General features: G+C 42.4%; 1 protein-coding gene across 6 annotated transcripts in view; it reads right to left on the bottom strand.

The window, feature by feature from the left end:
• FAM185A (family with sequence similarity 185 member A) overlaps positions 1-16889 on the bottom strand; it is a 77129-nt gene that overhangs the window by 32974 nt on the left and 27266 nt on the right. For 5 of the 6 annotated variants that reach the window (XM_075064606.1, XM_075064607.1, XM_075064612.1 and 2 more), the window contains one exon: positions 10543-10584. In XM_075064606.1, the coding sequence (XP_074920707.1) occupies positions 10543-10584 (42 nt within the window). Of the gene's footprint in view, positions 1-10542; positions 10585-10941; positions 12411-16889 lie in introns of those variants that run through there. The other variant, XM_075064613.1, reaches the window with a different exon arrangement.

Here is a 16889-nt window from a genome sequence, read left to right as displayed (position 1 = left end):
ACAAACTGATAAATTAAATTGCAGTAAATCCCCGGGATCAGATGGTACTCACCCCAGAGTTCTGACAGAAATCAAATAGGAAACTGTAGAACTTCTAATGGTGCTATGTAATCTATTGCTTAAATCAGCCTCTGTATCAAATGACTGGAGGATAGCTAATGTAACATAAAGAGCTCCAGAGGTGATCCTGTCCATTACAGGCCATTAAGCCTAACTTCAGTACCAGACAAATTGTTTAAAACTATAGTAAAGAACAAAATCAGATACATAGGTAAACATGTTGTGTTGGGGAAGATTCAACACTGCTTTTGTAAATGGCAATCATGCCTCACCAATCTGTTAGAATTCTTTGAGAATGTCAACAAACATGTGACAAGGGTGATCCAGTAGATACAGCATACCAGGATTTTCAAAAAGCCTTTGATGCCGTCCCACACCAAAGATCTTAAGCAAACTATAGAGTCATGGGATAAGAGGAAAGGTCCTTTCATGGATCAGTGACTGGCTGAAAGACAGGAAACAAAGAGTAGGAATAAACAGCCAATTTTCACAAGAGAGAGATAAATAATAGGATTTCCCAAGGATCTGTACTGGGACCTGTGTTGATCAACATATTCATAAATGACCAGGAAAAAAAAATCGCTGGCGGAGCCCCACTGCCGCAGCCCCGGAATAGCAGTGGCAGGGCTCCAGCAGTGATTTAAAGGGCCCGGGGCTCCCCACTGCTTTAAAGAGCCAGTAACCCCCACTGCTGCAGCCCCGGGGTAGCAGCCGCAGGGCTCCAGTGGTGATTTAAAGAGCTCCGGGATCTGGCCGCTGTGGGGTGCCTAGGCCCTTTAAATCGCCGGCTGAGCCCCGCTGCCACAACCCCGGTGTAGCAGCAGTAGGGCTCCAGCGGTGATTTAAAGGGCCTGGGGCTCCCCGCAGCAGCCGGAGCCCCGGACCCTTTAAAGCACCACCAGAGCCCCGCTGCTACCGCACTATATGCAAACCCGTCTTATATCAGGTTGCGTTATAGCGGGATAGAGGTGTATAACTGGGTTCAAAAAAGAATAAGAATAAAAAAATATCCTCTATGAACTCATCTATCAATGGCTGTTAGCCAAGATGGTTAGGGGCACAACCCCATGCTCATAGGTGCCAACTCCGTGGGTGCTCCGGGGCTCAAGCACCCATGGAAAAAAATTGGTGGGTGCTGAGCAGCTCTCTGTGGCCCCGCCCCCCGCTCCAGCTCACCTCCACCTCCTCTGCGATCGCGCCGCAAAACAGCTGATTTGCGCGGCAGAGGGGGGGAGGAGGGTTAACGCAGCATGCTGGGGGAAGAGGCGGGGCTGGGGCAGGAATCTGGGGAAGGGATCCAATAGGAGCAGGGAGAGGGTGGAGTTAGGGTTGGGACTTTAGGGAGGGGGTTGGAATGGGAGCAGGGCCAGGGGCAGGGATGGGGTGAAGTCGGGGTGGGAAAAGGGACGGGGGGGCATGGGCACCCATTGGCGTCGGAGAAAGTTGGCACCTGTGCCCATGCTCCACTCATATTGCTAGATTGCCTCTGACTGCCAGAAACTGGGACTGGACAACAGGGGATGGATCACTCAAAAGTGCCCTGTTCTCTTCATTCCCCTTGAAGCATCTGGCACCGGCCACCGTCAAGGACAGGATAGTGAGCTAGATGGACCATTGGTCTGACTCAGTATGTGCTTTTATTATTTTTATTATTATTTTATTATTATTTTTCTAGGGCAGAGGCTGTACTTTTGTTTTCAGATACTTTTGTTTTTAGTATTGCTGTGCTTTTCGATGCACTGTCTCTGCCCAGATCACACAGTCTAAATTCAACATGACACAACAAGGGAGGGTATCTGACAAAGGAGGGAAGAGGAAGAAGGTGATAATTATTTTGGTAGCTGTATTTGCAGGGGTGGCGCTATGTATTTTGCCACCCCAAGCACAGAAGTCAGGCCATTTTTGGCAGCATGCCTGTGGGAGGTCTGCTGGTAACGCAGATTTGGCAGCATGCCTGCAGGTGGTCCGCTGGTCCCACGCCTTCGGCATACCCGCCGCCGAATTGCCACCAAAGCTGTGGGACTGGCGGACTTCCTGCAGGCATGCCGCCGAAGGCAGCCTGACTGCCGCTCTCACAGCGACCGGCGGGCCGCCCCCTGTGGCCTGCCACCCCAGGAACGTGCTTGGTGCGCTGATGCCTGGAGTCACCCTGTGTATTTGGATGAAGTGAAGAAGTGGACATGAATAATATAAAAATACTTAAGAACAGTTGCTGAGGAGGAGCTTCCATCTTTATTCGGGAGAAAATACCAAATTAAAAATCTTGGGTGTAATTTTAAACACTTGAATGCTCAAGATAGGCATCTAGTCCTACACCTGGGTACTCATATCAGTGCATAAGGACTCAAATGTTGATCTTGACCCCCAGAAGTGAAACGGGCATCCTGACACAGCCCAGTTTTCAAGTAGGCATCGAAAGCCTGCAGCATGTCATACCTGGTGTTAGGGTGCTCGCTGAAGGAGAGAGGGCGAGGAAAAAGAGGCGAGCGGCTAGTCCTGCAGAAGGAGGGGAGGAGTCAATGGAGGCGACACCAAGTATGAGCCCTAGGAGGACTGCGAGGGCGAATACGAATCGAGAGGACTTGCGGCCAGCTGGTGCGGGGGATAGACCGGAGAATCACACTGTCGCCAGGAAAAGGCAAGTCTACGTGATTGGAGACTCTTTACTGAGAAGAATAGACAGGCCTGTAACTAGACCTAATCGGATGAGAACAGAAGGGTGTGCTGTCTACCGGGGGTTAAGGTACAGGATGTGGACCTGAGGCTGAAAAGGATCCTAGCGGGAGTAGGAAAGAACCCGTTGATTGTCCTTCATGTGGGAACGAATGATACGGCTAGTCACTCGCTGGACTGTATCAAGGAGGACTATGTCAGACTGGGGAAGACGCTCAAGGAAATGGAGGCTCAGGTGATCTTCAGTGGGATTCTGCCGGTTCCTAAAGCGGGCGACGAGGAGCGACAAGATTATGACGATTAACAGATGGCTCAGGCAGTGGTGCTATAAGGAGGGGCTTTGGATGTACGGTCATTGGGAAGCGTTTACGGACAGACGACTGTTCGCTCGGACGGACTTCATCTAAGTAAGGAGGGAAATAGACTTCTAGGATGGAGGCTCGCCGACCTCATTAAGAGAGCTTTCAACTAGGAAGTTGGGGAGATGGTTGGGAGATGTTCAGGAGATCTCCATGCTGGAATTTAACCTGGAGAGGGAAGTAAACAAAGTGAGAGGGGATACCCTTGTGGACCGAAGAACTGACCCGAGGAGGAAAAGCGGAGTTGAAACTAGACTAACGGGTGATGCTGGTGGTAGAAGGTCTGTGCACGACGGGGAAAGAATGTCACTGACGCCAAACGCCAAAATTAAAATGTCTGTACACTAATGCGAGGAGCCTAGGGAACAAGATGGAGGAACTAGAGCTACTGGTGCAGGAAGTGAAACCGGATATATTATAGGGATAACAGAAACTGGTGAATAGTACTCATGACTGGAGTACAGGTATTGAAGGCTATGTGCTGTTTAGAAAAGACAGGGAGAAAGGCAAAGGTGGTGGAGTAGCCTTTGTACATCAATGATGAGGTGAACTGTAATAATGAAATAAGAAGTGATGGAATGGATAAGACGGAGTCTGTCTGGGTAAAATCACGCTGGGTAAAAAACGCTACTAGAGCTTCCCCTGAGATAGTGCTTGGGGTGTGCTACAGACCGCCGGGATCTGATCTGGATATGGATAGAGACCTCTTTAATGTCTTTAATGAAGTAAACACAAAGGGGAAATGTGTGATTATGGGAGACTTCAACTTCCCGGATATAGACTGGAGGACGAGTGCTTGCAAGAATAATAGGGGTCAGATTTTTCTGGATGTGATAGCGGATGGATTTTCTTCATCAGTAGTTGAAGTACCTACGAGAGGGGATGCCATTTTAGATTTGGTTTTGGTGTGAGCGTGAGGACCTTGTAGAAGAAAATGGTGGTAGGGGACAACCTTGTTCGAGTGATCATGAGCTGATTCAATTCAAATTAGATGGAAGGATAAACAAACGTAGATCTGGGATTAGGGTTTTCGACTTCTCGAGGGCTAATTTTAAAAGAAAGTTAAGGAAATTAGTTAGGGAAGTGGATTGGACGGAGGAACTTGTGGATTTAAATGCGGAGGAGGCCTGGAATTACTTTAAGTCGCAGCTGCGGAAACTGTCGGAAGCCTGCATCCCAAGAAAGGGGAAAAACCATGGCAGGAGTTGTAGGCCAAGCTGGATTGAAACAAGCAACTCAGAGAGGGGATTAGGAAAAAGCAGAAAGCTTACAGGGAGTGGAAGAAAGGCGGGCATTAGCAAGGGAAGCTACCTTAGTGAGGTCAGAACATGTAGGGATAAAGTGAGGAAGGCTAAAAGTCGCGTAGAACTGGACCCTTGCAAAGGGAATCAAAACCAATAGTAAAAGGTTCTACAGCCACATAAAATAAGAAGAAAACAAAGAAAGAGAAGTGGGGCCGCTATACACTGAGGATGGAATGGAGGTTAAGGATAACCTAGGCATGGCCCAATATCTAAATAAGTATTTTGCCTCGGTCTTTAATAAGACTAGTGAGGGTTTAGGGATGATGGAGGGATGATAAACGGGGATGTGGATATGGAGGTGGATATTACCGCATCTGAGGTAGAGGCCAAACTTGAACAGCTTAATGGGACAAAATCGGAGGGCCCAGACAATCTCCATCCGAGGATATTAAAGGAACTGCGCGTGAAATTGCGAGCCCGTTAGCGAGAATTTTTAAGCAATCGGTAAAAAACTCGGGGTTGTACCGTACGACTGGAGAATTGCTAACGTAGTTCCTATTTTTAAGAAAGGGAATAAAAGTGATCCGGGTAATTATAGGCCTGTTAGCTTGACGTCTGTAGTGTGTAAGGTCTTGGAAAAATTTTAAGGGAGAAAGTAGTTAAGGACATTGAGGTCAATGGTAATTGGGACGAATTGCAACATGGATTTACTAAAGGTAGATCGTGCCAAACCAACCTGATCTCCTTCTTTCAGAAGGTGACGGATTACTTAGACAAAGGAAATGCGGTAGATCTAATTTACCTCGATTTCAGTAAGGCGTTTGACACGGTTCCGCATGGGGAACTGTTAGTTAAATTGGAAAAGATGGGGATGAATATGAAAGTTGTAAGGTGGATAAGGAACTGGTTAAAGGGGAGACTCCAGCGGGTCGTACTGAAGGGTGAATTGTCAGGCTGAGGCGGATGAGGTATGTGGGTCCCTCAGCTCGGTTCTTTGGGGACCGATCTTATTTACTTTTTGTACTGACCTTGGCCACCAAAGGAGCGGGATGTGCTAAGTTCGCGTGTTGACCGAAGCTGCGGGGGTTTGCTAACACGGGAGACCGGGATACTTTCGAGATCTGGCACCTTGTTAAACTGGGTATGCAGTAATAGGATGAAACTATATAGTGAAAAGGGCAAGGTCATGCCTTAGGGATTACATATAGATTTTAGATTACGTTGGGGGACAATCAGTTGGAAGCGGCGGAGCGAGGAGAGACCTGGGGTATTGGTTGATAGCTGGATTGACATTGAGACCGCAATTGTATGGCTGTAAAAGAATGCGGTTGTTAGGATGCATTGGGCGATGGTATTTTCCAGAAGGAGAAGGAGGTGTTAGTTGCGTTATATACGGCTGCCTGGTTGAGACCCACTGGATATTGTGTTCAGTCTGTGTCCATGTTTAGAAGGATGAATTCAACTGGACAGTTTCAGGACGGGCTACTGGGATGATCGAGGAATGGAAAATCTGCTTATGAAAGGAGACTCAAGGCTTGCTTGTTTAGCCTGGCCAAAGAGGACTCCAGGGAGATGCTTAGCTCTATATAATATAATAGGGGTATTAACGTTAGGGTGGAGCAGGAATTAATTTAAGATTAGTACTATGTAGGCCTGAGGACGAATGGGTACACTGGATATTAGGAGTTTAGCTTAATTGACGAAGGTTTCTAACCTTAGGGGAGTTGAAGTTCTGGACGCCTTCCGGAGGAATAGTAGTGGGGCAAGCTTTCTGGCTTTAAGATTAGCGTGATAAGTTTATGGAGGGATGTTATGATGGGTAGTTGTAATTTGGGCATTGTCTTGGATTATCGGCATGATCAGATAAGTCTGCAATGTCTGTGAGGGGGATGTTGGATGGGATGGGCTGAGTTACTGCAGAGAAGTCTTTTCTTGGGGGCTGCTGGTGGGGTCTTGCCCACATGCTCAGGGTTAGCGTGATCGCCATTTTGGGGTCGGGAAGGAATGTTCCTCCAGGGCGGATTGCAGAGGCCCTGGAGGTTTTCGCCTTCCTCTGCAGCGTGGGCATGGGTCGCTTGCTGGTGGATTCTCTGCAGCTTGAGGTCTTCAAATCACAATTTTGAGAATTTCAATAACTCAGTCATGGGTTAGGGGTTGTTATAAATGTGTATGGGTAGGGTTTTGTGGCCAGCCTTGTGCAGGAGGTCAGACTAGATGATCATATTGGTCCCTTCTGACCTATGAGTCTATGAGGGTTTGAGATAAAAATCAGCCCACAGGTCTGAGCATGTTGTTGAAGCTACACAATTTATATTTGGGGTTTTTCCTCACACAATTATGCTGCATATATTCTGAGCATCTTTTCTGTTTTCCACAAACAATACTACTTCATAGGAGAGAGAATTTGCAACCAAATTCTTGGTATTGCTTTCAGTCCTGGGTAACCTCCAAGCAATGGTCCCATATAGCAACCTTCTCACATCATTGTGGACACCTGCAGATTGCTCAGTTCACTTTCACTTTAGTACTGTACCCCAATTTCAAGTATCAGATATCTGTGTTTTGACAAATATTTAACACTTAACTGGAAATTAAAATTTCAAGTACAACAAATCCAAGGCAACGAGTGATTCCAGGTCCTGTACAGACAGAGGGTCATGATGTGAGGAAATGGGACAGAATCACTTCATGTCTTTCAATATTTGAAGGATGGTGAAAAAGCTGGCAATGAAACATGTAAGAAAATAAGCCTGACAAATTTGTTCTTTCCTGAGTTTCCTTGTGTCCATGTGCCAAATCTTGCTTTCAAAAGCAGTATCCTACTTCCTGTAAATACAATCCATAAGGCTGGCAGTTGAAAATAAACTCTGCCTTCAGTCCACAGAATATCTGGAGTCATTCCCTCCTGTTTGAAACAGCATGGCTGGCACAGAATCCCCATTTTTCTCACATTTCCAACAGACCAAACTCAAAGTAAAGATTTGCTATCTCAGAACATTTTGGAGCTGAAATGTAAACATTACCATGCAGGGAAGTAGGACTTGAACGTTATTTTTAATACAGCTGTAGGATGGCGGAAAGAAATTTGTCCTGGCTGCAGAGAACACCTCAAGAGAACGAGGCATAACAGCAAGGAATGAGTGATTACAAGCAGGACTGTGCCAACTATAAATTGGAAAGATGGGACTGGTGCTGAACACAAAGCCTTCTTTGATGTCCTCTGTGAAACTGTTAAGAATTCTGGTAATATCTTAAGGACCATTTTCAGCAGTGATTTAATCAAATCAGAAATAAAACAAGGTTGGGTTGATTTAAATTAACAAGTCATTTAAAAGCTGCATATTATTTGGTCCAAACTGAGAAGTTTCCAGCACAGTACTTTCAAAACACATCAAAATTATTTCACATTTGTTAATCACTAAGGGCGTACTTAGCACTGTGTAAACATATGCTGTAGAGAAAAGCATGCTTCCTGCTTCAGTATGCTTATTTTAAAGGCCCAATCCTGCAAGAAGTTGAACACCAGAGTTTCCTCTAATTTTTTACATCCATGTGCGGAATGAATTTTGATATGTACATTAATATGGAGGTGATGTGTGACATCACTTTCACATTGGTGCACATACAAAATTCATGGGGTGGGGCCGAGGGGTTTGGAGTGTGGGAATGGGCTCAGGGCTGGAGTGCGACGTGGGTGAGGGCTCTGGCTAGGGGAGTGGGCTCTGCTGTGGGGCCAGGGATGAGGGATTAGGGGTGCATACTGCCCTGGGGCTGCAGTGGGGAGAAAGGACAGACCTCTTTCCCCACAGCAGCTTGGGACTGGGTGACAGGTGCTTCTCCCTAGCAGTGGCAGCTCTGGTGGGGCTGGGCCGGGCCGAGGGAGGGGCTCCTCTACCTGGCAGATCCAGTGGGCTTAGGCAGGGCTGGACAAGGGTCTCCTCTCCCTCCAGAGGGCCTGGGCTGGGCCAGGGAATAGGCGTCTCTCCCCGCCTGCCTGTGCATCCCTGGAGAGCAGGTCAGGCAGCTTACAGGGAACGTAGTTGAACACCCTCAATTCCTGTTGAATTTATGATTGGATCACCAAGTATATAATACATAACTGTTGCTTGAGTCCTACTGACTATTAAATCAGAATTTTGCAAGAATAAGGAATAGCTGATTAGCCTGATTTCCTGTTGTCTCACAGATTGATACCCTGAAAATAAGTTCAACACCTAACCTCTGTGTTAGTTGGTCTCCTACGAGATTGATATATATACTAAGGACACACTGAGTAGCAAGATACTATAGAGTCATTGAGAGATATAATAGGTATATTATTCAATTAACTAGTTTTATTTAATGAATGGCATTTCTGTTTGTGCGAAATCATATTTTTACTGTATTACTAACTTTATACAAACAGGAATAACATTCATTTGCTAAAATTTGGAAATATATGTACCTGCAGGCAGGTAACATAGCGCAGTGGTTACAGGAAGGCACTAAGCGCTAGAACACCAGAGTCGCTGTGTGAGCTCTAGCAATCCACTTAACCACTTTGTGCCTCAGCTTCCTCATCTATAAAACAGAGAAAATACTTATCCACTTGTGTAAAGCACTTTAAGAGCTTGAAGTGACACCACGTAAGTGAAAGGTATTATCATATCTCACTCAGTGTCCCCTAAGTGTATATGATTCTTTAAAAAGTTATTTTTTCCTTTGAAAATGTCCATAAAAAAGCCTGAAAATGAATACAAATAGCTTTGGGATCTCCTGAGGAAAAAGTGAAATGTTACTATTCACTAAGGCACGTAAATCTGAAAGATAAAATGGCTCTCAACTGTCAGACACTTCTTAATATTTAGAACTGAGCTCAGTTAACTATGGAAACTATTCGTCATCTGTTAGTAGACAGTGATACCTCCCGTCTTAAGAAACTGTAGTCGTGTAACACCGTCATCATCAAACAGTTCATCTGACAGAAGGAAAAGCAGAGTCTGGAAAGTTGAGTTTAAGTCTGTGGTTTCCATGACTGACTTTTGTGAGGAGATTTGTTGCATTTATTTTTTAAGAAATGTTGATGTTGGTTTTTTAATTACTATTGTTTTCAGGTTTTGATATTTCTAAAAGGCCTTAATCCTACAAAGAGCTTGTGTGGTAGAGTCACTGAGCTCAGTTGGTGCTACCGGAAAACACTCAGAACCTTTCAGAATTAGCTCCATAATTGTATTCATTTACAAAAATGTAATTCCTTGAGTGCTCACATTGTAGATCCAAAAAAAGACAGTTCACCTGATTCACCACAGTTACTCCAGTTTTACCTCACTGAAATCACTAGAATTACATTGGCACAAAACTGGAGTGATGAATCAGGTCCAGTAAATTTTGATTTGAAGTCAAACAGAGGGAGTCACAACAACCTCTGAACTCATATGTACAGTACACAAGAGAACATTGAGATAATTCAGTAGTGTTTTATCATTCACAAACAAAAATCATTTTATTGAAATAGAGACGAGACTAACCCCAGTCTTTTTTCTGAAATTAAAGAGCACACTGATTAAAGTGGCACTTAGACTGTAAACGTTTTGTCTTTATTTTCTAAAGGCGCTCCTAGCATCTTTGCAGATGACATAAAATAATAAAACAATGATTTAGTATTACTTGTGAGTGACAAAATTCCAGCCATTCAGTTTTAATCATCAAACAATAAGACAAAATAAAAGGTTAAGAAGACACTTGATCATGTTCTGTAATTATCTACAGAGAAAAAAGATATCAGATACTGTGGAGCTCTTTTGTCTAGCAGATAAAGGCATAACAATATCCAAAGGCTGAAAGCTGAGGTCAGTAAAATTCAGACTGGAAAAGAGAGGTAAATTTTTCATAGTAAGCATAATTCAGCATTGGAACAGATTACCAAGTGCTGTGGTAAATTTTCCTTACTTGGGCATTTTTAAAACAAGAATGGAGGTCTTTCTAAATGTATAGCTTTATCTTTCCCAGCATTATAGTATTTCCTTGCAGTTTGCAAAACCAAAATGAAACAATCCTGCACTGAACCAATTCTTTATTAAAAAATCTTAGAAAACATTTTAATCACATCAATAAAAACAACAAAATATGTTACTGAAGATACAAATAATCTATATATTTTACCTAAATACTATCTGGAAAAAAAAATACACGAATGCTGTCCTATTTAAAGAGAAAGTAGAACCTACCTACTGTGATGTTCCCTGTTTTAGTTTGAAGGGTTGTGTCACCTATAAGAGAAAAACATAGTCGATGTTTTAGTGATAAGGAAAACTTATTTTATTATTTTATACAGTCCCTTCGGAGACTGCACACATTATCTGCATATCTGGGAGTCCTGCTCCAATGACCATAATGCAACTGCTAGTCTACATATTTTTATTTGGGTTGCACATAAAAATTAACAAAATAAATCAATACAAAATATATTATTTTATATTCACAGAGTTGCATTCTATGAAAATTCTTAAATGTGGAAATAAAGTTTAAAAATATGAAGATATGGAAAATAATTTGTGTAAAACTTTATGAACATATAGACAAAAAAAAAGCCAAAGGCATTTCATGAGTATCAACCAATACTTTATTATTTTTGTTGTGCCAGATTTTGTTTTGTTTTTTAAATTGTACAGTTAACTACATAGGCCGTATGGCTGACTAAATTGGTTTAATTGTATGTGTAACAAAAATGGCATACAGACAGCTAATCAAAAAAAAGTTTCCATCTTCCAACAGGGATATATTTTCCAAGCTGAGCGTGGGGGATTGCAATAATATTTTTTTTCCAGGAGAAGTTTTTCTGTTTCATACTGCAGGGCTTCTTAAAAAATTCCTGTGGAGTCATTGCACATTACCATGCTATTCCCTTCAAACCTCTCTTCATGTCAGATTCCAATGTCAATCTGTGCAAGTAATCACATTAGTATCTGCAGCCCTGTTTTGAAAGAATTCAATGAAATGAGGAGCTGACAAAGTCATTAATCTGCTAAAGGAATCAGTTTATTGTAAACTGATATGTAATTTTTGAGCAAGCACATATCAAGATCGTGGAAAGTAATAAATAATTTATCAGTTTTTAATTTGTTTAGCAAAACATGATTCTGTTCAGCCATACTACAGTATTATATTCATTCATTATGGACACCAGGGCAATCTATTTGACAAAGAAAGGGCTGGTGTTGCAAAGTGTAGAGCAGTGGTTCTCAACCCATGGTCCACAAACCCCTGGGAATCCTCAGACTGTGTCTAAGATTTCCAAAGGGGTCTGCAGTTCCATTAGAAATTTTTTAGGGGTACACAAATGAAAAATGGTTGAGAACCAGTGGTGTGCAGGGTCTCACTGGAGATATCAAGCATCCTCAATTTTCACAGACTTTATTGGGATTCAATAGTTCTAAGCACCTAACACAATCTGGCCCCAAGAGATTAAAGAGAACAAGCGTAGAATAGTGCAAGAGATCTGAAGCTGAAGCATGTAAAATCATCTCTTGTTGTACTTGTCAATTTCTGATCAGACAGTACCACATTGTGTTATATGCAGATATCTTCAGACATAGTAAAATCCATGTACTGTACTCTTCCTGTTCAACTACAGTGCTTGCAAGGCCAGTGCCTAAGTCTTACGATCTACCTCATTAAAAAAAATCATGTAGTTAGTGGTCTCTCAATAGCTGGTAGAAGGTATTATACACAGATATTTATGGATCAACATTCACATACAAAATACATTCAAAATGCCAAGAAGAACTGCACAGGAAAGTAGTATACTGCAAAATACAGTTTAAAAATGGTTTCCATGATCTGGAAATTGACAATAATATGATGAAAGAAATTTACAGTTTTCAAGCCCCTCAGAACAAGACTGAAAATTTTCACATCAGAGGTCAAACTGGGTGATCATAGAAGACAACAGGCATTAGGAAGGATGGAATAAGACTGTTTTTATATCTTCTGACAACTTGAAGGGGGTTTCTCCTCCCTTGCCCTTTCCAGCCTCAGGTGTACAGCCCATGTATAGATCTCCTCTTTTCCTCCTTTTGGTTATTAATACTTATTTCTACACAACATAAAGAGACATAGGGCCAGATTCAGACCTGTTGTAATCAGGTGACTCAAACAGACCTGCAGCCACTTATTTGAAATTAGCCCCTAGTTTATAAATTAAAGAGATCCCAAAAGAACATTAAACATTTGGAGATCAGTGACTTCTCATAAATCACATTAACTCAACCAATTTGACAGGTTGTTTGGAAGGCAGAGAGGAATTTCCTTCCATGTTGAGTTGTGAAATGTCCATAGAGTATATACAAAACTGACTTAAGTCATTTAATTATTCCATTAATACCAATATTTAGTTAAATTTACAATTTTTCAGCTAACTAATCCTTGAGTCTAAATATATATGGGGTGGCACAGAGGAGATCTGACTATATTTAAATATTGGTTGGTTTATTCTGCACTACTGGATGTGATGTTGTAGTGAAGTACTGTAAATACTGCACTCTAGCTGCTTTAATAAATCACTAATGGTGGTGGCTTAATGTTTCAATTATTTCTGTTCTTTCTGAACATTAATTAGAACCTTTTTCTGCACTCCTACATTTTGTTTATCTATGGATATTGTAAGTCTCAGCATCAAAGTCAGCTTGAAGCCAAACTCAAGATGTGGCTCCTGGGATGTGAACAGTGCCATCATATTTCTCTTGTATTGTATTGCTTTCCCTGTGAATTCCTGACTTAGGCCCTTAAGGGGAAGGCATGTTAGGATGCATGGGAAGGGATAGAGTTCATATCCTCGCACTCCTTCTTAGCTTTGGTTTTCTATTGTGAAGTGATGCTATTCAGACTTATGCCTATGAAGGAGCTAACACCAGACTGCTACAATACATGGAATTTTGAAATGAAGTCATTTAACACATAGTAGTTCCATAATCTGTAATCAAAAATGTATAAGACTCATTTTGGTGCAGGGACCATATTTTCATGTGCTTTTACAGTGCCAAGCTCAAAGAATAACAAGCCTTTCCACATGTCATAGCTTCTTTATAATATTTAGGTGATAAGTTAATGATAGCATAAGAGAGTTCCCATTTTAACCTTCCTCCATGCTGCACATAGCCCAGATCTTTTAAATCAAAAGTTCATTTCAAAAGCTTATATGACAGAGGAGGAGAAAGGTCTGGGTGTATTGGCTGATCACAGAATGACTATGAGCTGTCAACGTGATGCAGATGTGAAAAAGGCTAATGCAGTCCTAGGCAGGTACAGGTGAGGTATTTCCAGTAGAGACAGGAAATATCTGTTACCATTATACAAGGCACTGGTGAGACCTCATCTGGAATACTGTGTGTGATTCTGGTCGCCCATGTTTAAAAAAGATGAATTCAAACTCGAACAGATGTAGAGAAGGGCTACTGAGATGATCCTAGGAATGGAAAATCTACTTTATGAGAGGCAACTTAAAGAGCTTGGCTTGTTTAGCCTAACCAAAAGAAGGCTGAGGGGAGATATGATTGCTCTCTATAAATATCAGGGAGGGAGAGGAGTTATTTACGTTAAGCACCAATGTGGACACAAGAACAAATAGATATAAAATAGGCATCAACAAATGTAGGCTTGAAATTAGACAACAGTTTCTAACCACCAGAGAAGTGAAGTTTTGGAACAGTCTTACAAAGGAGAGAAGTGGGGACAAAAAACCTAACTGGCTTCAAGACTGAGCTTAATAATTCTATGGAGGGGATGGTATGATGAGACTGCCTACAGTGGCATATAGCTGATCTGTGACTGCTAGCAGCAAATATCTCCTCTATCCAGTGATGGGACATTAGATGAGGAGGGCTCTGAGTTACTATAGAGAATTCTTTCCTAGGTGTCTGGCTAGTGGATCTTGCCCACATGCTCAGGGTCTAACTTACTGCCATATTTGGGGTTTGGAAGGAATTTCCCCTTTGGTCAGATTGCAGAGACCCTGGGGGGGGGGGGTCGCCTTCTTCTGCAGCATGGGGCACAGATGACTTGCGGGGTTAGACTACTGTAAATGGTGGATCCTCTGTAACTTGAAGTCTTTAAATCATGTAATTCAGTCAGAGGTTAGGGATCTATTACAGGAATGGGGTGTGTGAAGTTTATGTGGCCTGCAATATGCTGGAGGTCAAACTAGATAATCATGATGGTCCCTTCTGGACTTAAAGTCTATGAGTTTATTCTGCATGCTAACTCCTACCAAGTGTAGTAACTCTTACATAATTTAATACCGGCTGCTTTTTTATGCATTGCGGTCACATAAGTAAGTCTATCAGATAAAGTAAACAACAACAGGCTAAGGCATTGTGGTTTAAATACAGGGAATTTAAATAATTAATTTAAATCACTTGATTTAAAAATTTATTTATTTAAATCAGGTTGAGGCTTTGTGTTATAGTTACAAGGCCTCACTTAGATCCCTTTTAATCTCTCACAAAGGCACCCTTCTGGGAACAGGTTTTGCCACCATCACCCCTCCTTCTCTGGGAGCAACGATGTGGTTCTAAACTGGATTTCTGGGCTGCAGGCCCCCTCTTTACCACCTGTGTTAACCAAACAGGCTCAATTGCATTTAGCACCTGTAAGCTCTTTACCTCCAGGATCCTATGACAGCAACTGATTAAATGTCTCAAAACAAATTCTTCAAAACAAAGAATTATTTATTCACTCTACCTGCACAGTAAGCAGAGCAAATGTATATAACAAAAGAAGGCCTATCTACATTTCCCCTTACCAAAACCTTATCTTTCCTTGCAAGCTAGTTACCTCCATCTCTGGGTTGGGAGAAACAGTTTGCCCTGCTGCAATGTACTCTCCCTCTCTCTCTCTGAATCCCCATCAATGCTCACTGACACTCCCTGGGGAGCCTCTGGCTACTCACTCAAACCCCTCACTGCCCCCCTTCTTCTCTAGGCCAGCAACTTTAAGGTTTAAGCATCCCCTTTGATCTTGGAAAGAGTAAACTTTGCCATCTTAGTTGGAGCCTGGCCAGAGGTATTTGCCATATATAGGGCCCTACCAAATTCACAGTCCATTTTGGTCAATTTCATAGTCACAGGATTTTAAAAATTTAAATCTGCTATTTCAGCTATTTAAATCTGAAATTTCACAGTGTTGTAACTGTAGGGGTCCTGACCTAAAAAAGAGTTGTGTGGGGGCTGTAAGGTTACTGTAGGGGGGGGGTTGTGGAACCGCTCCCTCACTTCTGCACAGCTGCTGGCGGCGGCGCTGCCTTCAGAGCTGGACAGCTGGAAAGCGGCAGCTGCTGGCGAGGAACCCAGTTTTGAAGGCAGAGCCACTGCCAGCAGCAGCATAGAATAAGGATTGGCCTGGTATATTGCCACCCTTACTTCTGTGCTGCTACCTGCAGAGCTAGGCCCTCAGTCACCAGCCATCACTCTCTGGCCACCCAGCTCTGAAGGCAGCAGCGCAGAAGTAAGCGTGGCATGGTATGGTACTGCAATTCTTACTTCTGCGCTGCTGTTTGCAGGGTGCTGCCTTCAGAACTGGGTGCCCAGTCAACAGCCAATACCGTCCGGCTGCCCAGCTCTGAAGGCAGTGCAGAAGTATGGGTAGCAATACTGAGACCCCCTAAAATAATCTTGCGACCCCCCTGCAACTCCCTTTTGGGTCAGGACCCCCAATTTGAGAAACACCCGTCTCCCCCATGAAATCTGTATAGTATAGGGTAAAAGCACACCCAAAGACCAGATTTCATGGTCCATGATGCGTTTTTCAGGGCTGTGAATTTGGTAGGGCCCTAGCCAGATATGTTAGTTACAAGATATCAGTGGGTTTAATTAACAAATAAACACTCTCCTGATGGGTTTGCAATCTAAATGTTGCAGCTTTGTGCTCAGTCAGAAGACCCAGGAAGCAAAATATACTAGAACAAAAACTAAAAATAACTAATTACAATTTTCAAGCTAAGGGAAATGCAAAAGTAAACAAATGGCAAAAGAGTAAATTCAAATGTAAAAATTGTCATTTTTAATAATCTATGATGTTATTACTAAAATAGAGAAATATATTATTTTAAAATAAGTATTTGTCTTAAAGTTTTACCATCAGGTTAAAAACACATGTTATGACATGTGCGCTATATAATCATGAAATAGACCCTTATACTTGTCTGCTGTGTTTACAAAGAATTACTGTTCCATAAAAAGGCACTCAAAGTATTAAATAAACTTAGATCTACTTTTGCTTTTGTTTTTAAAAGCAACATTTTTAAAAGAATTGCGCGTTAAAAGAGCAAGTGTTCAGAGTTCCAGAACCATTTAATGTAGAGCTTTATGAAAATAAACATGAAGTAAGGTAAGAACTATTTGTTTAATCTGGATACAGCTCTATTTGCATTCATGCTGTTCCTGACTGAAATTACAACACAGCTTTAGATATGTGGATTGTGAAAGTGACTTACCTTCAGAGTATGGTTAGTTTTTTTTTATATGGATCAGAGGGAGAAGCAGCACTTCTGGAGTGAGGTAAAAATCTGCAGCCTTCATGA

The sequence above is a fragment of the Chelonoidis abingdonii genome, chromosome 1, assembly GCF_003597395.2.
Source record: "Chelonoidis abingdonii isolate Lonesome George chromosome 1, CheloAbing_2.0, whole genome shotgun sequence".
In the NCBI taxonomy this organism is placed as follows: domain Eukaryota; kingdom Metazoa; phylum Chordata; order Testudines; family Testudinidae; genus Chelonoidis; species Chelonoidis abingdonii.
Note: the sequence above shows the minus strand (reverse complement) of the source record. Positions and strands in the feature narration are given on the sequence as shown.